The 26,551-nt window shown below is 35.2% G+C and overlaps 1 protein-coding gene across 2 annotated transcripts in view; it reads left to right on the top strand.

Annotated features, from left to right (window-relative positions):
- Positions 1-26,551, top strand: part of PIBF1 (progesterone immunomodulatory binding factor 1) — a 104,994-nt gene that overhangs the window by 21,127 nt on the left and 57,316 nt on the right. For both annotated transcript variants that reach the window (XM_064722038.1, XM_064722111.1), the window contains exons 8-10: positions 1,682-1,863; positions 3,658-3,783; positions 7,691-7,789. In XM_064722038.1, coding sequence (XP_064578108.1) covers positions 1,682-1,863; positions 3,658-3,783; positions 7,691-7,789 — 407 coding nt within the window. The remainder of the gene's footprint in view (positions 1-1,681; positions 1,864-3,657; positions 3,784-7,690; positions 7,790-26,551) is intronic.

Below are 26,551 nucleotides of genomic sequence, written 5' to 3'. Positions count from 1 at the left end.
GTGTCTGTGTAAATAACAGTATTACAGATAGAACAGAGGCTAAAACTGCTGCTTACAGCTACTTGTAAAAATAGGCAAAGCACTGCTCTGCCTAATTTTACAGGTAGCTGTAGAGATTGTCAGAAACATTAAGGAAAAAAACTGAGTTTCTATTAGAAAGTACCCCTTTGGTGTCAGGCTTTGTTAGTCTATTTATTCCTCAGTCTAGCATTTTAAGAGGACACCAAAAGTCAGGTTTGTTCTCAGCGTGCAAGAATAGCCAAAAAAATACTGTACTGTACTTCAAGTTTGTACATACATATGGAGTACTGCAGAATAGCAGCAACAATGGCTTTTTTCATTAACTTTATACTAAATTAATCAGAGTGAACAAAAGTAGCACTACTTTAAACTAAAATATCACTTCAAACTGTGTATTACTTAACTCTTCTGGAAGGTTTCTTCTGATTTTTGTGTCTGCTGATGCAGTATCAAGTTCTGGATTGGAAGAACATCCAATTGGAAGTTTTTACACAGTACTTGTTGCAGAGGACAAGTAACTGCTTGCTTTTCTTTGTGTAGTAGTCTATGAGGTCTGTTCAGTATGCCTATACAGATACCAGGTTACTTGGAGAGAGACAATGTTTACCTTTTTTTTCTTAAATCAAGTATAGAACAAGCATTTATACCTCACCCTGAGTGTGGTGCTCAGCAAGTGGGGTGATGGAGAGGAGCATGCCTCTGAGAGTACTGTTTGTATGTAAATTGTCATCTGTTTAACTCCTTGCTCCATGTCTTTGACTCCAGTATCTTCCCTAAGTAACCTTTAGTCCTTCTATGACTTAGAAAAGGTGAATTCTGTCTAAACCATGTACATGATGTCTTTATAGCTGTAGGAGACATATTTCTGATAAGTTACTAATTTACCATTCTTTGAACTTGGTGTGTGAAATCCTCAGCTTAAATGGCAAAATAATCTTTAAGGGGATGAAACTGTTTTGTTATCATGATTATGAAGTTGGGCCACCTTGCAGCAGTGTCCTTTATGCTCTTTGCCTGTTCTCTAACTTGAATGGATGGAGACTGCTCTCCCTCACACTGCTTCTTGGTGTAGGAAACATGCTTGATCTGATGACAAAGGTGGCTGTTCTCAACATATTCTTGTTCCTACTTTGGCATCAGTTCAGCCTTCTGTAGCAACACCAGCTCTTTGCCCTTGTCCACAACAATTGTGCCTTACATCAGCCCCAGAACTATCAGTTTTACCATTTCTTTACAGAGCAGTAATCACCCTGGTGCTCTTAAACATTTCACTGCTGTTCCTGAGAATGTCACAGTCAGTATGACAGGTTGGCACCAAGATTCTCCATCGGTGTTTCTGACACAGCACTATGCAGTACTGCTGCTATTCCTCTATTCAGTGCTTCAGCACTGTTTACATACTGATGTAGATGAAGGGACCTCTTTTTTCAGGTGCTAACTACTGGAAATAAATAATGTAAACTCATAAAATGGTATTTTTATTAAAGTCTTTTTTTCAACTTAAAGCTTCATCAACTTGTTAAAATAAAGTGTAAATAGAGTCTTTTGGTTCAGATGATTTCACAGAAGGGAGTTAAAATTAAATTGCAAATATGCGTACATAGGTTAAATACTTATCTTGAAATTTGTGTTAAAGTGTTCTTTTTAATACCTTTTATAGCTGGCAACCATACAACAATCCCTCAACTTGTTGCAAAAAGATAAAGATTATCTGAATCGCCAGAACATGGAGCTTAGCGTTCGCTGCGCACATGAAGAAGATCGTCTTGAAAGACTGCAGATTCAGCTAGAGGATGCCAAAAAAGCTAGGGAAGAAATGTATGAAAAATATGTTGCATCCAGGCAAGTTATTGTCTGTTCACTTCTATCAGTAGACAGATTCTTTAACTGTTTTCCCTTGTTTCTTGCACAAATCTCATTTAATAAATAATAATTTTCAGAAAGCTAACTCATTTTTTTTAACTAGAAGCAGGACACTTTTCTTGGGTCAAAGTATGTATCACAAACATTTTTTAAACCTTTGTAAGACCATAGCAGTGGAAGTAAACTTTCAGCATAAACTTGGGCGTTTATGACAATTATTCTTGTAGGTTTGCTCAGTTAATTATAAAACAAACTTCTTGTTTTCAATGTATATCCATAAATCTTTTGTCCTGTATAACTAAGAGGGAGTGTGCTAATAAGAATCTCCTGATAGACAACTAAAACAAAAATTGCTACCTAAATGAAAATAGAAGGGCATTCTTGAAATGATGAGTTATGGAGCTCCAGCCCATATCAGAAGAATTTTAAATATTATTTTTCCTTTCAATGCAGTCACTCAAAGTTTTTTTAAGTTTGTTTTGCATGTTTATATCTCAGAATTATGTATTTCATTTATATCCACCCAGAACTTCTGTATTTTAAATTAAAAATTGTCTTACTTTTGAAAATTTAAGAAAACATTCTTTTTAGGTTTTTTTATGATAGACCTCTGTTGTGTAAAAGGTCTTCATAGAGTATTTGCTATAGTGTGGCATAGTTGAAGAAGGAGAAGAAATAGATTTACTTTTATCTTGAAGGGTCAACTGAAATACAGTGTCTCAATGAAAAGAAAACATGGAGAGTTTTCTTTTACAAAAGGAAAAGGAAATAAAATAAAAGGAAAACCTGACAGCAAACATTCTCCATTTTAATATTTTGGGGCATGTAGTTAATGTGAGGGAGTTTTTGACCAGCTCAAGTATTCATTTCTAAGAATTATGGGTTATCACATGTTTGGAAATCAAATTAAATCTAAAACCTTTTACAGTTGCAAATGCACATGTCTTCATAATATGCTTTTGTTTCCAAACCTGTGATTTTTACCAATTGCTTAATTGCTGATTAATTATTCTTGAACATTATGCTGTCAAATTTTGACATTCCTTAACTGTTAAGCGCTTACAACATAACCCTGGTTTTGTCAGAGAGATTCTTTATGAGATTCCTTATAATCTGTCATGAGCTTCCAAAGTTACAAAAAAAGTCAATGTTTCTCTGAAATGAAATTCTTTTATCCTGATATCTTCTGTTACTTGTGGTTTAAAAACTTTGTGTTTTAAATAATTCATATGTTACATTGACAGGATAAATTCCCAGATTTTGGGGGCTTTTGATTTCACAAATCTCCACTCCATTTAATTTTCGATTGAACTTGTGATGTTTTTTTCCCCCTCATATGAGATGCAGATAGTACACAAAGCAGTCTGGTAGTGGCATGGCATCATTGCAAGTCAGTAAGTTAATCAATCCTTACCCAGTAATGAAGAAGAAAGTGAGGAGTTAAATGGTTACTTAATATAAGCACTTGTTTAGAGGCTGACAAAGAAGTTCTGGAAGAATGTTAATGTTATGTGATTAATCAATATTAAATAACTTAAAAAATTTAAATCTGTGTGCAAAAGGCTTCTGTTTATTCACAGTTAAATATTATTTATTCCTGGTTGATTTTCATTTAATTTATATAGCAACATAGGCTGATAAGTATTTTAAGTCATTGAGAGATAAATGAATAAAGATTGAAATAAAATGTAAAATCAAGAAGAACTCTGCTCTTGTAAAGCTGTACCTCAAGTTTTAATATTTTAACTAGTGCAATATGTTTGTTTTTTACAGAGACCACTATAAAGCAGAATATGAAAAGAGACTACATGAAGAGTTGGAACAAATAAGGTTGAAAACAAATCAAGAAATTGATCAACTAAGAAGCACCTCAAAAGAGATGTATGAACGTGAAAACAGGTAGGTAAGGTGTAGGCAATAACCTAACTGAGGAAGAAATGACCAAGCAGTGTTTTGTGCTTAGATATAGTTCTAGCTGACTAACTCTTTGAGAGGTACTCAAAATGTAAAACCTAAAATTAAATTATACTTGTACGGTAAGTTTATGTTGTTATATATATTATTAAATTATGGACAGCCAACATTATCACTTGAAAAGGAATATTAGAATTCATGTTCTACATTAGATCTGGTGGTTTGAGGTTTGTTCAGAGGTATAGTATTAGTTAATTGACACGGGATGACAGTTTACATGTCATGCTCTAGGGGCAATCTTGAAACTGCTGGGAATCCAGAAGAGAAAATGTTGATGCAGAAAATAAGGCAGGAAAAACCCAAAAGAGATAAGACTTAGGCCTGTATGAAGTAAATCTAATTGAGTTTGTTAAGAGCATCATGATTCAAAAAAACCATTGATTTCCTGTAAATTATTGTAAAATTCTCTTGAGGAAGATTCTAGTCCTGCTAAGACCTGCATGATGAGTCTGTATGTGTGTCATCTAGTTGAATACCATGGAATTACATGCACATGCATAAGCCTTTTAGGGACTAAAAGATTTGGACCTTTGGCACTGAATTTCTTTTTTAGCTTGTTTTTTGTCCGTTTGATTGCTTTAAAATGGGAGGAGTGCTTAATAACTTTACTGTAGATGTGCTGAAAGTGATGTGTGGAGAAGGAAATGACAATAGTAAAAAGATATTTGTAGCATTAGCATCTGTTCCTCTGATAGGTAGTTTTGTTACTGCTGGGAAGAGTGGAAAAAGAGCATGGTTTCTGCTGAATTTCAGTCAGCAGAAAGGTTCTAATTAAAAAACAATTACATCATTGTGTAGTTTTGCTAGTGTGAGTAAAATACACATATACATCCACACCACTTCCTGTATGCAAATCTATTTTGAATTACAAAGTATGAATTTAAGCATGCATTACTTTGGAGATTTGACAAGCGTCTGTATATCATTGAGAAAGCTACTGAAAGATATTTCATTTGTATCTGGAACTGCTTTACAGAAGTTTTTTCCTCATTTTGAAATAATTACTTCTGAAATGCAAATCCCTTAGATTTGCCTACATGTTTAGAAAAAAAAAATTAAAAGAAAGCTTTCTAGCATATGTTCTTTCTAGAAAATACTAAAAAATCCACTGTAAGGCAGTCTGCCTCAATGGTAAGACAAATGGAACCTCAAATCGTGAGCAAAACATTTTACAGTGAATTTGTGTAATGTGATGAGATGCTGTTTGTGGCTGAAAATAAAGTTAAGATGCTGGTTTCATCCTCCTGCTCAAAGCATGGAATGGTATTATAGCTAAGCTAATCCAATATTCAGTTGCTCATATTCTTTGCCAAGCCTGATGTGCCTGATAGTTCCTTTGAATTTGTTGGCACGCATTTTACACTAGGATGAATCAGTTCAAGAAACTAAAATGGGAGGGGGCCACTAATAAAGAAGTGATGCATTCATGCCTAATTTTTTTGGCATCAGTTTCACTTGTATGGCTGTTGTAAGCATGGGCTGTGTTTGCATTAGCAAGCATGAGTGAATTCACAGGGCATGTGAATGTCTGCAAGAGGTTTGACACTGGGTTACCTGTAGTCTATTCCCATAGATCAAGCACAATTTAGTAGTTGTGTGTGTGAGATGCTTTCCCTAAGCACATTTTCTGATATGGTCGAATCTGACTGCAATACAGTTTGTGCATTCTAGACCAGTTTAGGGATGTGATATTTTTTGCATTTATGTGCAATAAATGATGGTTGTGAAGAGGTTTGTGTGAAAACCTAATAAAGATGCCCACGAGCTGCTGCCTCCCATGTCTTCATCTCACCTTTTTTTCCCCCATGCCCATTCTTGATCCTTTAGATAGTATTTCTGTCCCATTTACTTTCGTTGTGTGATAGGCTGGCTAGATAGATGCCTTGCAAGGCCCCAGTGCAGCCATTTGGGTAGGTGCTTCACCTCCTGTGAAGTGGCAGTCACAGCTGACAACTGGCAGCATCACTGGTGTATCTCCTGGCTCTCTAGAGAGTATTTCAACAGAAGTTATATCACGTCTATGAGTGTAGTCTTGTTGGTTCAATAGTCCTTCATTTGTATCCTTTTTCCTCCTATTGCATTTACAATTGATTAGTTGTTCAGCTGAGCAAAAGAGTTTATTCTCTAAATGAGGCTCTGTATCTCTCCTACTGATTCATTTTTATCCCACCTCCATTACTCCAGTCTTAAGGATACAGCTCTGGACTCCTACTCTGAGACATAACATGCTTGATCTTAATGCAGTTAACAAAATATATTGCCATGTTGCCATATCTTGGTATGAGTCACTTTTAAAGAATCTAATCTTTAGGTCAGTCCCTGAATTTCTGCACTAAATTCTATAGCTTAGAAACTCAATTTTTAAAGAAAATTTTGTTACCTTTCTCTAGTAGCCAGTTAGCTGCTACATAATTCAGATGTTAATTTTTTCTTAGTAACTGTTTGCTGTTCGTATGAATTACTTTGAATTCAGAAAAGTGCCACTGATAACATTTATTCTAGAAAATAGTCTTTAAACCAGTAATTATATACCTTTAGTGTGATACAATGACGTAGGTTAACATTTACATGAGCGTAATGATTTTCTATTTTCCTTTGTATCCTGACTTTTCTCCAAAACTTGCCTGAGCCTTTAATTTTTCTTTGCCTTAAGTCAGGAAGTTGTGAGGAGAGGAAAAAACCAAAACTTCAGTAGGAAGATCTTGGTTGCATCCACATTAGCAGTTCTGTTCACATGAAGAATATGGTGTTGAAGTGAAATCCCCTAAGTCATAGCTGCTAGCCGTGGTTTTAGGTTGCCTTGCAGCTGTCCTTGGATTTGCATGTGTTTGTAACATATAAATAAGATTCCTTTTAGATAAAACAAAATCGAAAGGAATTTTTAAGATCATCTAATATGTTTCTAAGTGCTGGTGAATGTTCATCATAGAAGCAAACAAGTAGTAGAGTAAAATCCTTAAAACAGTCATAACAGGGATTTCTGATCCTCAACAACCACTGTTAGTTCCAGCAAATTGGCTGGTGCTCTGTTACACTGAATATTGGACATTGAGTTTATATACAGTATCTAAGCAGTGCTTCCTCTCCTTACAGTCTAGTGCAGTGTTAATTTATGGCCTGCTTGCAGCATAACAGACTGTGAATAACTAATTCCAATTTTTAAACACAAATACTATGTTTTACTCTTAGTATCATGCTGTTCTCATTTGTGTTGGTCAAATAATAATTGAGGTTGTTTGAACATCTTGACTGATCCCTGGTTATAAAAAAAAGGAGTATCAATTGATTGTAATAAAATGTTATTTTATGGTTCTTTGCAGATCAAAAATGTTGCCAGCAATAAAACCCAGGAGACTGCTGGGTTGATATGTGTGATATGCAGTAGCATATACATCACAGTACCTAGACAATTGGTAGTAGGATTTCTATGCTTACCTAAAGTTCTCTTGCTCTATCAAAAGTTGTGAATCATCTCAGCTAGGCAGATAGCATTCCTGCAGTTATTCCCAAAGCATCAAGGAAAATCGTTGGAATTTATTTAATTCCTGCAAAAAAAAATTTAGTTCTAGTATTCTAGAATAATTAGAGTTACATGTTTCCACATGTAAATAGGTGATTTGATAATAGTTTTTTACAATTTCAGAACTGGAAGCTTTGGTGGTATACATGAAAACAACCTGAAATAAAGCCTCTGTAATAGATAGACCCTTCTGCCATTCTATGAGAGTTGAAGAAGGTAGCATTGAAAGTTGTATCAGAAAGCAGTAATTAATGAAGCAAAGCAGTCTTGTTTCTAACAGATTCTTAACAGAATAATTTTTGTTTCCTTCAGAAATTTGAGAGAAGCACGAGACAATGCTGTTGCTGAAAAAGAGAGAGCAGTAACTGCTGAAAAGGAATCTTTAAGAAAATACGATCAACTCTTAGAACAGTAAGTGTTTTAAAATACATATAAAACAAATAATACATAAAATACAAATCTAAAGGTATGACAGTGTTTATAGCTAGGAGGTCTGAGTAGGAGGAATGACTTACTTTCTGCTTACAAAGAACAAATTGAATTACAAACTCTTCATGTAAATGAAGTTGCAGACTTAATTCTTGTAGTAAATTCTTTCCATTATCACTGCAGTAATAAGATCAAAGTTTGGTATTTATCCTACCATGCTGTAGAGACAAGCAAACATAATTATTCATTTCATAGCAAGAATGTCAATTTTATACTGTACAGTAGCAGTGGTCAAACTCTGAACCTGTTTATGGGGTTTTTTCTTTAGTTGAGAGTAGAAAATGATTTTGTAAGATGACTTCAATTAATAGTTTTTCTGAAGTTTGGATAGAGGGCAGTGGTCATAAACAATTATGCTTGCTACATGTTTCTCTTCTTACTAGTCTCTTCTCAGTCTCTCATACTCCGTATGTAGAATATATTGTCTATACCAATGTACAGTTCCATTCCATAGAGAAAGAAACTATAGTTGATTTTTTTGCCTGTTTACAAGCGCTTTATGTTCTGTAACTCCTTTTCCTTACTTTTTGTAAATTTAGAATGTACGCTGTGGTTAAACTATGAGCTAATGTAAAACTATGGACAGTAATCAAAGTTGTTCAGGTTAAGTTTGTCATGTGTCTTTAGTTTTGGATTTAATTCATTGTTTAATACATTTTTTTTTTATAATGAAGTGATCAGTTCATTAAGTGACTGTGCTACCTAGTCATCTACTCAAAGGAAGTACTAGATGAGCCTTCTTTGCTCTGAATAATTTTTAATTACAGTGAAAATGTTGTTAACTTAAGCATAGGAACAAATTTATTAAACCTTTTAATTTTTATGTATAACTCCTAAATTGCACTGGTGGTACTATTGAAGAAATAGCATTGCCAAAGGATTGAAAAAATGTGATTTCTAAGTGATGATGACAAACAAAAGGGGTAGGTCCAGAGCAAATGAGATGGGTCAGAGGATTTGGTATCCATGGTGAGTTTAAGGGACTTGACTTCTGATTAATTCGAGTTCAGCTGAATAGGCCCAAGGGTGCCAAATGCCTTTTAAGGGTTAAAGCACATTGGAGGGGTTGTTGGGTTCTCAGAAGGAATTCAGTCTGCAACCTCTGAGGCGATGGCTGGCATATCATAATTTGAGTTTGCACTTTTACTTAATAAAAATCCTAACTTTGCAATTCTTCTATTTTTATTTTTAAACTTAAGAACTGTGGAGAAAATGCTTTTCTGTCCAGCTGTATTCCCATGCATCTAATGTGTCCTTTTTCATACTTTATTTTTGTTGCTTTTTAAATTTATGTTGCTTCATTTTGAGGAGGTATGTCCCACTGCAATTAGAAACAGGAATCTTACTTGATACACTTATGCTTCTTTGCTCTTATAGCTTTTTCTAGTGATAAGCCTCCAGTTCAGTAAAACTCATTTCCTCGTGTTAAATACATTAATAAGTTGATTCATGCTGGGTTTTGGAGTTCTAAGGAGTAGATTGCTCCTCAGAAGATTATTTTCTGCTTGGGAACATGGAAAACCCATACTAGCCTTTTTTGAAATGTTGATGTCTCTCTTTAAAAGTACCTCACTTCTAACCGCATAACAGGTGTCAAGACCGTGACTTTCTCCACATTCCAAATCATCTACCTAAGCGAACTGCAAAGTAACTAACTGGCATGTTGAGATGGTAGAAATACCTTAACTTGAAAGACCCCCACATTCTGAATTTACTGTGGACTCACATGTGACAGTTCTGTGGAACAAAAAAATTTTATGATATCACCAGAAACCCCTAAGACAAAAAAGGAATACCTGTGTTGTCCAGTTCTGTATTTAAGTGATTATAACAGCTTGTTCTACTTTAGTAAAGACAAGGTGACTCATCGTAGTTACCACTGGTATCCTAATCTGTATAAACAAACATGTTTGAAAGCTTCAGAAGTATGTGGAATGTTGACTGGCCTGAATGGTGGTTAAATAAAGCCCCTGGCAAATCTTGTGATCAGAAGTGTAACTAATACCCAATTTTCTAGTCAAGTGCAGTTATTTTCATTTTTTTTCACTCATGTTTGTGATAGTTTTCTGTGAACAGCTATTTACAAATGCCAAGAAAATACCAAAGTGATAATATTCATGAAAGAATTATATTGAGAAAGGATCTGCTGTTTCAACCTTTAAGTAGACCACTGTGATGTCAGTATGTAAGTTTTGTTGCTCTCTATGCCATTACACATCTGTAATTTCTCTCTGAGAATCCATGTTTCATTTGCCTATGACAATGACAACAACCTTAAATTATTTGATATTTTTGCATTTAAGTCTTGTTGATGTCACGCATGTTCTGAAAAAAATATGACCAAAGGGAAACATTTTCAGTTGTTGTTGGTAATGTGACTTAAGACTTTTTTTCTAATTTCAAACCTGTATTACCTCAGTTGAAATTGTCTAGGGGTAGAATAAGCAGATCAATTTTGTAACAGCTCTGTCATCTACATGGTTAAGTGCAGGTGCTAAATATGTTCCAGCTTTTCCTTCTTTTGAACACTCCTGGAGCATTAGTTTCAAACTACTGACTCTAATCTGCTACTTCTCCTTGCCAAAAGAAAAAACATCCAACCCACCAAAACACCAACAGCAAAAAAAATCAACACCAAAAAAGTAGAAGTGCACTGTGGTTTGCTGTTGGGCTTTTTCCTGATAAGGTGCCTAGTCTCCTCTAAGGAGCAACATAAAACTTACATGGTTTCTTTTCTTAAAGTGGACTCAGAGGTCTAATATGGTGTGAACTCACACTTGAGCACTTCACCTACAAGTACCATCTCGTGCCTTTGATTATTGACTTCCTTTAAAGTCAAATTCCTTAAATTTCTTCTAAAAGGAGTATAATATCTTTTTCCAGGACTCAGCTACATCAGTGGAAACTGGTTTAAAAATTCTAGAATTATTGGGAACACAAGTGAAGTTCATACAAAACATTTTTTTTTTTAGCGAGGAAAAAAAATGCTGCTCACATCATCTAACTGTACTTTTCCTATTTTTGTAATGATAAAGTGAGAGGTGTAGAATAGTGAACAAAATAGGTATGCAGTAAACAGAATATGAGTATTCGAGGAAATTGTGTTATGGCAGTGCTGTTTCTTCAGCTTTGCAGTGGATACTATTCATAAAAACCCTTGGTTTTGTAAAAGCTAGTTTAACTTCCTGCCGCTTTCCATTAGGTAATAGGATATCTTTAATCTTTAATCCTTTAAAAATAGGATATCTTTAATAGGATATCTTTAATCTAACAAAAAATTGTGTTCTTTTTTTCTTACTTATTTGCATATGCACAGATACGCAGATGATGAATTTTAAACCATATTTCTGTAGTTGTGTTAAGTCAGGGTGATGACTACAGAAATCGTTTAGAGCCTTAGGTTTGTTCTATAAAGATTTTAAAGTATTTTGTAGTATTTTTATTATTTAAGCATTTCTGGGTTGATGTACATAGCTCAGTTTGTAAAATTACTGAATTTATAATGGATGATCTGCTACAGGTAAAAATACATTTAGGAGTATTTCTGTTGTTTCTGTTTGGAAATGCTTTTCTCAAATGAGGAACAAAATAGAATAAAGATTATTGGCATTTCTTGACAGCATTTGTCTCTGCCTCATTGATTCAGAAAAGTATGCAAAAAGTTGTCTGCATGTTTGTGTTTGCAGATTTATTGTTTTTCTTTCCAGTCAGCTGCAAGCTGACTGTGCAACTTAGAGACTTATTTTAGTCTCTCCATAGTCTTTTTCATTTGAATCTCTTTTATCCCTAATTTTTTTGTTCTTCATAATTGTGGTATATTTTAGAATTTATCAGATGCTATATGATGCTAGTCATCTGTCTTGAACTTTTTAGGTGATGGAGAGAGGGGATCAATTCTGTTCATCAAATGGGTTTTTAAATAAGCTGAAATTAAGATCCCTATATCTGCTTATTAATTGCACACAAGCCTAGAGGACTATCTTAGGTGAGAAGATAATTGGATAAATTTCCTGAATAAATAAATATTAGAATACATTTAGAATCTCTGTGGAGCATGCAGGAATCTCATCCTTTCATTTATTACATAATACTTTCATTGTTAATAGAAACATTAAAACTAATTACTTTCCCCACCTGATAACATATGTTTTATAATCTGGATGTTGCTGACTGCAGTGACAGGATTCTAATATTAAAATTACAAACTCAATGTCTATATGTGCTGGAGTTACTGCTAATATTTAAATAGGGGCGTGTTATCTCTTCAAGAATATTTATATCAAATGAAGATTTCAATAATGAATTTTAAAAAATCCATACTGAAGACTGCTGGCCAAAATAGTTCTTGGGCAAAGCTGCCATCACTCTGTGATAAAAACTGCTGTCAGAACTTCCTACATATGGCTGCTGGGTTTCTATATGAGGTGTTTTGCAATCCCTTGAATTAAAGAGCTATGTAGGTCTTGAAAATCACTACCACTTTAAATTTACAGTTTCAATTAATTTTGTTTATGATTTCCAAAATGCTTTTTTGGTAATAATAATTTGCTGCTGCTGTATTCATTTATGACTTCTATCATATGATGTGTATGCATAATTTTTAACACTTAGAATTTCTCTCAGAATAAAGCCAAGCCCTTCAATGGCATTATTAGACCTTGTTTGGAGTTCAGCCCTAGCCAAAGTAGCTATTCCACATTTCCCATAAAACAACCTTCAGCTTGTTCTCCTGATGAGAAAGTTAAATAGGAGGTACATCAAAACAGGGAAAATTCATGAATGTTATGAAAATTGCTGAAAGACACCCTCTCAGAAATTCTGAATCAATGCAGAGAAGTCTGTGAAAGAACCAAGAGCAATAACATGATGGAGAAGCAAAGAAAAAGTCAATTTCCCAGGTGACTAAGTCTAACTTATTTCCAAGCTGTAGAAGCAGCACTGAAATCCATAACAGAAAAAGTCTATGTATCCTGTATTTCTACTGAAATGGCTAGTGAGGCTCCTACTCTCTTCCTTTTCTTCTGAGGATATTTTTATTTGAACTTTGCATCTTAATGGATGTAAAGTTCAAATAGGATGCATTTTAATAAACAGGAGCAAACCTACTTAACTCATTTGAATAAATAGATGAATAATAGGGTTGGGAAAACTGCACACTTGCTAAAGCATGCCTAATTGTTTTTTGTTCTTAGATTCCTAATCAGGATCTTAAAATTTTACATTCTTAGCTAAGATAGTGTTCTTGCAGAATGAATGTTTTGAGCCCTGTAACCAGTCACTTCATAACTGTAACTGTCTTGATGTTGAAGAATTATCTGCATCAAGACTCATAGGAATGCTAAATTAGTCTGATGTCTGACCTTTCTGAGCTTCATGACATCTGGAACACAGGCTTTGAAGTTTGTTCTCTTACTGTGCAAGGAATGTTTAATGATTGTATTTATAGCTCTAAAAATCTTTTATTTCAGTTGCTCTTGCCCCAGCTCATAAGAAACAGTTCTCACAAAATATTTTCAGCCTCTGAGGGATGCTTTGGAAAAGTTGTAGTACCAACATATCGTGATATCATAAAGATTTTCTATAAGCCTTGTTGGTCTAATTTTACTTTTTATTTCCTGCTAGCCAAAATGTTTTAATCTTAAAATTATTATGATTAGTAGAGGCAAATTTTTAAGATGTTGCAATGGCTTTTCTGAGTACCTAAGAAACTATTTATTTACTCACTCTCTCAAGTCCTTAGGGTATTTTTGCTAGCCTGGAAAGGTTGAAATCTAACATGTCCTTTGAGAACAAATTCAAAAGCACTTGCAAATTCCTTCAAAGAGGGATTCTGCATCATAAGGATGCTGCTGCTGTTTATATATATTTCTTCAATTACTGGGTTGAAAGATCCACTGCAGTCCATGATTTTTCTATGGTTGTTAGTATTCCTCAGGTACACACCCATTTTTGTGACTCACTGCGCCCAGCTTCTCATTAATGGTGAACGCTGCCAGGAAGAACAAGGAGGGCTTCTTTGTAACTCCTTACCCAATCATGTTTCAGGTAGTAAATTTTACATGGGTTCAAAATGAGACTGGAAAAGCTCAAGATAAATTTGAGAATCCCTTTACAGGTAGAAAGCACATCACCATTCAGGAAATGCTCGAGTGAGAAGCAGTTGAACACTAGTGGCAGAGGCATAGGGAGAAATACAGAATATGCAGAAGTTTTTCTTGCTTTTCTCAAAACACACTTTTGGCTGCAGTTGGAGCCAGCTTTATCAGGCTACATATGCCTTTTGTGTGATACACTACAGCCACTCTATGTAGAGCAGGAACTATTAAACACAGGGGAACTTCCCAGCCTTTTTAATGCAGGTGCTTTGGGTCCCTTCGGAAAGGGGACATTACACTGCATGTAATGACAAAAGATAAAAGTGAAAGCTTTTACCTGAAGAAATTGTTAATCTGGGTTATTTTGAATTTTTTCAAAGATTGTTATATATATCAGGTTATCTATGCAAATAACGTGTTTCTGGAGTGTTTCTAACCATCTGGGCTTGAAGGACTAAATGCATGTGTGAAGTCCCCACCAGCACTAAGTAGCCCAAAGCATTAACACTTCAATGGCACATGAGAAAAGGACCTGTTTATAGGAAACCCCCAAATATATGTTTCTTAGAATACAGAAGAAAAGCAGGTCACAAATAACACCATGACCATAAATACAGCCAGGGAATGTTAATTGTATATGTTTACCAAAACAGTGTGTTATAATGCCAATTCAAAGGCTAAATTCTTCAAAGAAGAAATACTGTATTTTCTGTGTGACTGTACAAAAATTTTGATCTTCAAATTATGGCTATTTGTGTAATATTGTATTTAATAAAACCAACAGCATTTTAATAGTAATTTTCTTCTATAGTTACTTTCTCAGTCTGTGGTTCTTCCTGGAAAAGGATTCTGATTACCTTGTGGAAAAGGATGTTATGCTATACTTATTTCCATATAGCAAACTTTGGAAGAACGGTGTCCAATAGGTGCTTGTGTGGTGTGAGAAGGAAGTTATAGCTTTGTGATGTTAAAACCTCGTCATAAAATCTGAAATGTTGGACAGGAAGATTTAGCATTGATGAGTGAGAGCTTTGAGCTAAGTGTTGGCTAGAGTTTGTCTTCTGCAGAATCACATTGGAATTGTTGAGGAAATGCTAGATATAACTGAAGAAAGCATTAGGCTGGTTCTCATTTCCATGGTGGTGACACACATTTCATGTGAGTAATTCTTACAAATAGGAAAAATGATGGTATGTGCTTCTGGAATAGAGCATAGGTAAATAATTTGTAAACGAACAAATTAAAAACTGTGAGTAAATGAAGGACCATCATAGTATTTTCATTCACAGGCACCCAGAATAGTGTACATCAGTGAGCCAAGGTACTTTCCTGCCATAAACCACAAGGAGCTGTTTGCCTTGGACATTAGTTCATCCAGCATTGAATATGCCTAATTAATCACATCAAGGACTTCCCAAAAGAGAGTGATGTATGATATATATGTGTAATGCTCACAGCTGGTGCGTCCACTGTTCACAGCTGATGGAACAACCATGCAAGTCCTTGGCAGCTGTTTTGTTGCTTTCTCTCTTCATGAGATTGGCATGTCTGGTGACCAGTGCCTTGATGAGGAAAGAATGGAAAGTCTGGGATTGGAGAGCTGATTTCCCTTTTGTATATTCTGGTTTCCAGATAAGATTGCCTCAAGAATGTATCCCAGACTTTGTCACAGTTGACTCAGAGTTGTTTACATTCGGGGACACCAGTAAATTTTTTTTGAAATTGTATATGTTCAGTGTTGAAGTATTGCATCCCATACTGGACAGTGGGAAGGCCACAAATGTCCTTCAGTTTACTCAGTGCAAAGCTACTTAGATAATTTTTTCAGCTATTTATGTTTCTGGCTGAATGATCTAAAGGCACAGTTGTGTCTACTTATATGACTGTATGGGTGACTGTGAGTGTATTCTGTGAGACCAGCAAAATGCATGTGCAATTAGTGTTCCAGGCACAGTAAGCCAGAGTTCAAGAGCTTCTTGAGGAATAACTTGATCTGGGTAACTGTAGGGTGGCGGTGTGAAAGATCAGAAATCAGAACATTTTTACCAAACATCATTTTTCCATAGTGACGCTTTGCTGTGACATGACATTTGAATCATCGGGTACCAAGAGGGTGGTACTGCTTTGAGCTGTTTGTGGTATCAGTGAGGGGAACCTGGTTTAGATTAAAAAAAAAAAAATTAACTTGGAACCTTAGCAAGATCAATAGGCTCTTCAGTAGGAGATGGGAGAAGCATTTGTTCTGGATGTGCCTCCAAGGAGAGCACAGTGTGAAAGCAGATGTGCTGGTCTTCTCCATAGGGTGGCTGCTGATGATTAGGGAGAGGATTTGTAATTCTGTGGGAGGAGTGTGGTCAGAGGCAGTAAGTGCACTTGTACAGAACCTGAGCACTGAATAAACCCAGCGAAGATGGAATGGAGGAGTGCATATGAAACACTAAATCAAGGGGCTTTGCAACTCACAGTAAAGCTCTTTTAATTCTTACCACTGGGCAAAATCCATACAGATCCTGTTCATGTGTCTATACTGCCAAGCCTTTCTTGTGAGCCCTGGTTAATACTAGGTTTTTGTATTAGCAAAGAAACAAATGTTGCCACATCAAGAGGTAGCTGCACAGACCACCCTGCTGACTCATCCAGTGTGGAGAAGGTACACACTCTGTGTGTGTGTCCCTTTGACGTACTCCAGCAGCAAAAAAATTGCCATAGTTTATGCAACTTCATACCCATGAAATTAACAAAATTGAGACATTTTCTCTTAAGAGGAAGTCAGATTTTTCCATCAAGTGGCAGTATAGTTGTAGGAATAGCTGTCACTAGAAATAGGTTCCTTTGAGATGAAACTTGGGCACTACATAAAACGCTTATACCTGTCAGGCGCTTAGTCTTTATATGAAATGTTGGATTTCATAATAGACATGTAAAGTGTACATACTTGTACTTACAAGCCTATTTGTACATCTCTTGTAAAATTTTGGATATGTTGTCAAAATGCTGCAGCTCTTGGCTAACATTTTAATATAAATACTACTGCATGTGTATGTGTATAATCTAGTGTAAGCTTTGATGTGGAACTTGTCATCTGGAATTGTTTTCAGAGATATTTTAATTGTTTCGTGGAAAGTGCTGCCATGGATAAACTGATATGGAACTGCGCTGATTCATCCCTTCTGAAATTTAGCTTAATGTTTGTTCTGATTTTTCTAAGATCTTTAGTGTTTCCATTCCAGAAATATAATCAAGATCATAAGTTTCAGAATGCTTCTAAAAGCTAAATCTTCCCATTTTACCTTGGATACATTGCTGAGGTCACTAGAGCTGGTTGTGGGTTATAGAGAGTGAAAGAATTTGTCCCACTCAAAACACTATGGGGAGGAGAAAAGGTTTTATTTGTGCAAAATGGTACTGTAAGTAGATGAAAATAATTAGAAACCACAGTCCTTCCCTTGTCTTTATAAGCTGCTCACTTCAGGTAATTAACTGACTCCTGAGTCTGTGAGTACACTCATGATAGAGGGTTTCTCTGAACAGTAAAGGGCAGCCAAAGTGTGATTAATGATTATCCTGTGACCCTGTGAAATGCCCAGTATTGGGTGGAATGGGGGCTTTATTAATAACTAATTTTGAAATTTTTTTTACCTAAAGCCAGGTGAGGAAATACTGTGTTTTTATTGTCCATTGCATGTTCCTCTAGAACATTTTTGTTTTTACAAACCGTTACTTTATAGAAGCTAGTGAGGCTGGATTTTTTCATATTAAGTTTGTCCTTTATCACGCTGTTCCCAGTCATAAGTTATGAAATCTGGGTCTAATTTTCTGTGTGAGAGTTCTTTTTTTCTGTTTTCAAAGTATTCTATATGCGTAGATAAATGGAGTACTTTTCAGGTTTATTTTCTCTGTGCCAGATGCCTTCTTCTTTTAAAAGTAAAGAAACTTTTTAAAGTAGTGCATTTGCTGAAGATAGTTGTATTACTAAAATGTGCTCATCTACAAAAGTAGTTGACATGTTCTAAGTTAGAAGAGCTACCTTATGGTAATTTGTTTCCTTGCCAGGGCTGTCCCCCCACCCTGCATTTTCTTACCTTGTAAAATAATCAAATCTTCCTTTGTCTCAAATGATTATCTATTTAGACTGTACAACTGTATTAAGCAGTTTTAGTTTAACCATTAGAGTAAGAAAAAAACGGAATCTTTTTTTTTTTTTGCTAAATTGATATCTTTTGGCAGAATTACTAATTGTTTTTGAAGACAGTTTTACATTTATCTTTGTAAGCCTCTTTTGTTATGCCAGCTGTCTAAATCTTTTCATAAACTTCAGTTAAAAGAACATATTTTCCGTGATTATTTTAAAATATAATGTTTACTGGAAGGGAAGTCTAGTGAATTCCCACAGATGAAGTGTGAGTGTATTTCTCCCACTTGTAAATGAGTTCTTATTTCCTACAGTATGTATTCTGGTACCACAATGAGTCATTTTCAAGATGTTTTAGTTTAGCTTCTAAAACATTTAAAAACTTGGCAGATACATATAAATGAATGTTACATCTAGTTTTAGAAACTGCTTCCAAAGAGTATTTTGCTAAAATGAAGACTGTGAATAGACCTTTCAGAATGCAAAAGTGTCTTTTGTGATAAACCTGAAGTCATTTGCAGAGGTATTCTGGTTTGGCTTGTTCATGATTGGGGATTTTTTCCTCACATTTAGCAGGTTTTGGTTTAACCATCCTGTAAAATAGGGAGAATACTTTTGTGGAAAAGCCTTAAATTTTACACATAATGTGTTGTTAATTGGATATTTTAGCCAGGCAAGTAATACCTTTCTTCAGTATGTTAACTAAATTTTGCAAATTTTCATACTATTTTATTTTAAAATTTTTCAATTTTATAACTTTTTCAGAATGAATGTAGTGCCACCTTTGCTTTAATGTGATTTTTAATATGTTTAAGATTATATGTGCCATGCCCTACTTAAATGTATTTCCTGATGCTAGCTTGACAGCTTAACTGTTGGAAAAAAACTCAAGACTAGATAGTTTGTATGATTAAAAGGGACTGAGGAGTTACGGGAGTGGAGTGCGAGTCGGAGAAAAATGGAGGAGACCAACCCTGTTTAGATTCAACCACCCCAAACAAACAAAATCCCCAATGCAAAATGGCCAGTGTTCCACATCTGAGAAAGTCATGCCTATTTTTTAAAGAATATTTCATATTTTAACTTTGCTGTCCTGGTTTCCTTGCATCTGGAACATTTAATATAAGGAGACCTCAGATACTTTGTTCACGTGTGAGACCTGTGCTGAGATACACGCAGATTTCTGCAGTCTGGATTTGAATACCACCCTAAATATTGTCCAATTGTTGGCTACATCTGTATTGTCAGTTATGATACAGAAAACTTTGCAACCCCCTGATTATTCTGTTCCAACTTTAACATCTGTATATTGTCCATGATGCAACACCATGTTATCAGTAAGATCTTACTGTAATTATCACCCTTGAAAATTTCTGTAGCTTTTTATTAGATTCAGAAAGAGATGCAGAAGGCATGTAAAACTTGGATCAGTAAGTTCTTCCTGAAAAGATTTCTTGGAATCCATTTTTTCTTAGTTATGTGATATAAAATATAAAAGAAACCCGTTTCAAAACCCTTCTCCATCTGCAACCCCCCCTGCCCCACCACCCCACCACCCAGACTGGTCCTAAATATGTTAAATTTTCATCAAGGACAAAATCTGGAAAAGGAGAAGAAGAACAGAAAAAGGATGAGAAGAAGCTTGTTTAGGGGATTGAAAATCTTAATTGTTTTGTCAGACAAAAGAATTTTTCTCCCTACATTATATCTACATTGGGAACCTTGCAGAGGATTGATGATAGGTTAAGAGTAAAGATGAGAGGTGGGGAAGGGAATAGTGTAAATAAAAGAAGACCTAAAACAAAAAAAATAGTAGCCATGAAAGCTTCATTGAGTGTGATTCATCTGAGTGTAAAATAAATGGTGCAGCTTCCCAGTCTTTCTCTTTGGAAGAGTAGTCCAAGGCAAAGACAAAACAGTTGCCTGAAGGGATTGGGTAAGTGGAAGTCAGTGTGTTGGGATTCATGGCAGACTCCACTTCTTTGTTTCTGCTCACCCAGTTACCTTTGCACAGCTATTTGTAGAGATAGAAACTGTGAATCTAATTCATGGTGCCTTCAATATGAATTTTGTTCAGTACAAGGTGAACATCTCTTTGCCATTCTAACACTGAAAATCTCTGAACATTATATTCAGAGATCTCAGTTTTGTTCATACCACTGTTTCGGATTGTTGTGACTTTTTGGAAGCATTTTTAAAATGTAATATACTGTTTGGATGAGTTCAAAATTAGTTTCTGAGCAAAGAAAGTAAAATGTAGCATGGATTTTAGTACAGTGTTTACTGTGGCTGTCATCAGTCTTGTCTAGTTTTAAATGCCTGTGCTGGGATGGAATCATGTCTGTAAGGTACCTTTTTCTTTCCATTGGCTTATAAAGGGAGCCTGCACAACAGGCCCAGGTGTAGGTAACCACATCATAAACAGCAGAAGCCACACAGCTCAAGTCCTGCATGGCTTTTCTGAGTACAAGGACTTCAGCATAGACTCTTTGCAGAAATTCATGGGTTTTGGAGCTTTTATGTTTTACCATCAGTCTTACTCAGTCCTCCTCCAATGCAGAATTGGGAAGCCTTTAAGCATTTCTTAAAGGCTGGTCAAAAAATTGAATGTTTTCATTATGAAGTGGTATATGCCTTATATGCTGCTTTTTAGGGCCTTTTTTCATGAACTCTGCTCTCTTCCATGATTGGAAGTATTTTGATTGGCAGAAATTAAATCAATGTAGGTCTAGATATGTGATTATACAAAAGATTGGACCTGATTAATGAAGTTACAGAAGGTAGGAAGATACCATATTCCTTCAAAATTTTCAGTCTTAGCTACCTTGCAGTAACTCAAAAAGAGTTGCCAAACCCAAATGAAGAGGAAACTTGCATTTGTTTTTTTTGTTTTTTTTTTTTTTTTAGAGAAAAGGGTAGAAAGGACAGAAAAGATCTGTGGTGGGGCAGAGATCCACTTGTTGCCCATGGGAAGGGTGGCGATTGCCCTAAGGAAGCTGTGACCCTGGGGGAATCCCATGGTGGAGCAGGTTTGCTGTCAGGACTTGTGGCCTCACAGGGACCCATGCTGGAGCAGTCATGCTGAAGGAAGGCACCACACTTGAGAAGTTTGTGGAGGGCTGTCTCCCGTAGGAGGGACCCCCATGCTGGAAGAGAGGAAGAGTGTGAAGAGTCCTCCCCTGAGGAGGAAGGATTGGCAGAAATGTGGGATGAACTGACCGCAGCCTCCATTTCCTGTATTTCTGCGCTACAGGAAAGAAGGGTGTAGAGAAAATTGGGAGTAAAGTTAAATTCAAGAAGAATGGAGGGATAGGGGAATGTGGTTCATTTTAGGATTTGGTTTTGTTTCTCATTACCCTTTTCTGATTTAATTGGTAATAAATTAATTTTTCCCCAAGTCGAGTCTGTTTTGCCCATGATGGTAACTGGGGACTCATCTCTGCGTGTCCTTATCTTGACCCATGTGTCTTTCGTTATATTTCTTCTGCCCTGTCCAGATGCAGAGAGATAGAGTGGCTTTAGTGGGCACCTGGGATCCAGCTGGGCCAATCCACCAAACTTTACTCAAAATGTTGGTTGATAAGTACAGGTTTTGCATACATTAATGACTTTCCAACAGGTTGTCATAGTGATATCTGGGGGTAGATTTTCCCTGACTAGATTCCAGTGAAGTCTTACCAGTACCTCCTGTTCTCAAGCACCACCTAACCTCAGAGGCACTTAAAATCATTCCAAGTTGGAGCACGTTTAGGTAGAGGTCCTTGTGCATGCTCGGAAGTCTCCTGGTTTGGAAAGCCAAGTGCTTATTTTGATATGGGTAGGAGGTGCCTGAACTCTGTTCAAGTCCCTGAAGGACCTGTTTTTATTAGAGCATGGCTAACTCATTCAACACCATTGAGTTCACTCCAGAGCACTGTTAGAAGAAGAGGTAATGGCTAAGCTTTGCCCCTTTTGTAACATGGTTCAAGCACTCCCCCAGAAAGTTTAAGACCCTTGTCCTTTCCCTCTCAGTCTCCCTAATTATTTAAACAGGTTTTGGTGTTACCTGGAAGTTGTGTCAGTTTGTCCAGAACTATTGGCAACATGTCTTGATTTACATGATGCATGAGTTTAGCAAAATGCCGCAAGAGGGAAAATGAACAAATTTGGGGAATTTTTTTTGGTGAAGGTCAAGCAAACAAATTCTCAAAATATTATATAAATAAAATTAAAATATAACTTTCAGAATCTTCTGGCTATTTCATTTTCTTTCTTGTACTTCTTTTTCCATTATTAAATAAAAAAACCTGAAAACTCTACAAATGTGGATATTGGCAATACAGTAGCTACCTATAAGGTTTATAAACATCATTTTTAGAATAAACCTTTTGGATCATTGATGATTTTGTCATTTCATGTAACCATCTTTTCAGAAATTAAACTCTGAACTGTACTATTCCTAGTGGAGGACATTCTAGTTGTTATGTTCAGATGGGGTTTTAATTTCCGTTTCAAGATTATTTTCTCCTGGTTTGTATCACAGTGTTCCGATGATAGCATTAGTCAAATTTATCTATTGTTTTCTCCTCTTAAAATCTTAGTCAGACTTTGTTTTTCTAGATTGTAGCTTATTTGATTTCTCATGGGATAGATTCCTTGTTCTCTTGGACATCTGAGTACCATTTCTCTTAATCCTGACCTCACTTTAACACAGATAACTGGAATTCTGAATAATGTGTCAGATAATTTCCTGCTCTATCTCGTATGATACCATAATTTCCACTAGATGCACCTGAGTGATTCCTGGAACTTTGTGGCTTTTGCAGAGCTGGGTCATGTTAGCAGCTTAGTTATCCTAGTCGCAAGTAACAAATCTAGATCCTTCTCCTCAGTCTGCTCTGTCTTGTAGGAGTTTGGGTGAACAATTAAGTTTCCTAGCCCTGCTCTAGGTCTTCCATCTATATATACATTGTTTCTAGTTTTGTGATTATGCTACATTATTATTTTTCTGTGAGAAACACACACTGTCATTTCAGAGAAGCAAGCACATCACTAGAAGATGTGCAGTCATTTTTGCTGCAAATACTTAACATGAGATACAACTCACCTAAATGAACCTGTGCTGAGTACACTTACAAAGAAGCTGCAAATGTCTGAATTATTATCATTCCTCAAATATGTTTTTAATCTACATTTCAGATCTCTAGCTGTTCCATGTTGTGTCAATAGTATAAAAAAATGGAAGTGCTGAAAAAGGAAAGGAAGTAGGTTTCAAAAGTTGTAATTTTAGCTCTGGTGTATGATGCTAATCCATTTGAACTTGCATTGCTGAGTTGTGGGGTGAAAATAACTGCAAGTTGTTTCTTTGTTCTTATAATTTAACAGTTTAACCATACAAATCTGTCACAGCAATTTTTTTTCCTGTATTAGTTATGAAAAATCATATAAAAAATTACACTGATTTCTCTGTAATTTTTTTACTTTTCTTTTCTTGTTTTAACTTTTCTGTACACTTTATTTAGCAGATACCAGATTAAAATATTATGGAAATGTTAAGTGATATTCTCTTTTTTGTCTTTTAGAAATACATAGATTTTAGGCACATTTGTTCTTCTAATTACTAGTCATATGGACTATCTTTTTTTGTCCTCTTAAACAGAAAATATTTGATCTGTAAGAATGCCTTTTTTACTCCACTCTGGATTTAAGGAAGAGAATAGTAGAAATTATGTTGCAGTTCAAGTAATGTCCTTAGCTTTCACTTGCCTGCTGTCCCTTAAGATTTTATTTATGTGTTGTATCTCCTGTGTGAAGTAAATAGACATGCTTAAGCATCACTTAAATACTGAAATTCTCTCATCATATTAGTACTTGTTATCGTTCTCTAATGTTTGCAATTCAAGCAGCTTTTATACTTACTTGTATTGGCCTTCCTACTCCAGTTACCAGCCTGCAAAATAAATCCTTGTATATTCAAATTGATGCCAAGATGCCAGCAGTACAAAGTGTAATGCATGATTCATAATGCAAACTCTCAGAGCATTTACTCATGTACAAGTACATTCCTACAAAATGACAGTCAGATAACTTTATATATGTAACTGTGTGATCACTGAAAAGAGATTCTTTGTTGATCTGGCATGTGTGCATATTTGATATCAATTCAGTGATCTTAAAGATGGTTAGAAAGTAGCAATTTTCTGTTACTCCCATTTTAATGCTAAAATAGGAAATGAACCATTTAAAAACAGAAAAAAAATTCTAAACTGGTTCTGTTAGAAAAATAGAAATGTATTTTCCAAAATTAAAAATAATTTTGTGTATCAGTTTGTGGAGGGAATATAATGAAGGAGAATCTCCTAAAATAAGGAAATAAAAATATTACTGAAATGTTATTGTTTCCAATGAAAAAAATAGTTTTGCCAGTACAGCATTGATAGTTATAAATAGTTTTCTAGGTCTTCAGAAAAATGTAATTTTCTACCAAATGAATTGTGCTCAAGACCTCTTCTTTTTCAATTTTTGTTCAAATTGCAATTTCAGAAATTGCATGCTAATAATGATAATATCTTGAGAACTAATAATACTTACAGAAATAACAATATTTGAAAAAAAGATACTTTTAAACACAGTATATTTGGCACACATAGAAAATTTTGCTTTTGAAACTCCATAGTAAAACTCTCGAACACAGAGAGTGAAAGAAACATATTTTTCTTTTCTTGAGATTTCTTTTCTTTTCTTGAGACCCTTCATGGTCAAATGGTCTGTCTTCTTCCTTTTTTTCTTTTTTTAACTTTATTTTGTTTAGTGTTGTTTAGTATTCTTTTGAACAGTCCCAAGCTGTGCATTTCTTTTTTTTTTTGCTGCATAAACCAATTTGAAGTCAGTGAGAAATGCAAAATAAGAACTGTAAATGCCACTAGAGCTGGAGAAATGGAAATTCATAGGAGAATAATACCAAAGAACTATTGTTGCTTTTGTTATTGCAATTTAAAGTATAAAATCTGACCAAAGTATTTGCAGTAGCAATAGACTATACTTTCTTAAATACAAAAAAATAAGTGAATATGCAAGTTATAATTCTCCTTCTAGTATATATTTTAATTACTTTCCTATCCACAAATTTTATGGTCTTTGTAACAGTACAAGTACTTCAGTCTGCTGTTTATTTTATTAATTGTACTGCATGCTGTATTTGATCATGATCTGAGAGATGCATTGAATTACTTTAAACACATGCTTTAGATTCCTATAGATCCATAGTACAGTTGTTGAACATACCCTGCATTTCTAAAGAAGCAAAAAAAGATTGCTCACATTCATACAAGAGCTTGCTTCCAAGCCAAGAATGACAGATGCTGTTACAGCTGAGAAATGTAGTGTTTTAGGAAAACACTCGCACAGTAGTTATCTTAAGCCAGAGTTTTAAAAAAAATCAATTTAAGGTGCCTTAAACTAAACTGGAGTTAAAGGTACTTGCAGTGTAGATGTTGGTTGTACAAACTGTCAAGGATTATGTTCTTATTCAGTAAATCTGCAATATCTGAATGAACAAAATAGTTTTGTTCTCTGCCTTTAATAATTTCACATGTGCCTAATTATTGTGTTTCTCATTTTGAGTAAATCTGTTTGCAGGATTTTTTTTTATTGTTTGTGTTTTATGCTGTAGAGTGTTGTAAATGATAGCATACCGAGGAATGGTGAAGAAGGGAGTTGTCTGTGCGTAATCCAAACTTTTGTGGCCTGTATCTGACTTCACTGTGCCAAAGCAACATATTTGTCCTATTTTAATGTTCACATGATCAGTCAGAGTCTTTAAATTCATTCCATGTGCTACAGAGAATAATTCACATGAGAGATTGATTGTCATGTTTAGAAAGAATATAAGATAATAGAGTAAATGGAAATGTGGAAAGTAATGGAAAAGTATCAATAAAACAGAAGTACCAAATTATATATGTTATGCAGGTGCAATGCCAGTGCCCCCATGAAAATCTCTCCCTGGTGTCCACCTATTGGTTTGACCACAGCATCCCAAAAAACTCACTTCCCTTTCAACCCAGGACAATATAGCATTCTGTATAATGATGCCACAATTCCAGAAACAGAGAATGGTAATGACACAGATACAGCAATGTGGCACTTAATGGACTAAAAGTCCTGATACATGCTATTGCACTTGTGTGGTGATAGCTTTGCTTCCTACAATGCTAAAAATTCATGTGACTTTGCCTAAATAAGAAATATAATTGTTCTGAATTTTTTAAAACCCCTAAGGTGGCATAGAAGTAGTAACTTCTAAATTCTGTCAAATACATTAACTTCACAAGCTTAAAAGTAATTCTTTACAGTTCAGCAAGGAAATCCAGAAAAGGTTCTTCCTGTCACTGACCAAAAAAAAAAGGCTATAGTAGGTGGGAAGGATAGCTGCAGTTGTAAAAAGTTTTATTCCTTCATTAATTTATAATGATGTGT

Source organism: Zonotrichia leucophrys, chromosome 1 (genome assembly GCF_028769735.1).
Source record: "Zonotrichia leucophrys gambelii isolate GWCS_2022_RI chromosome 1, RI_Zleu_2.0, whole genome shotgun sequence".
In the NCBI taxonomy this organism is placed as follows: Eukaryota; Metazoa; Chordata; class Aves; order Passeriformes; family Passerellidae; genus Zonotrichia; species Zonotrichia leucophrys.
The sequence above is the reverse complement of the archived record's forward strand: the minus strand, read 5'-3'. Positions and strand labels throughout refer to the sequence as shown.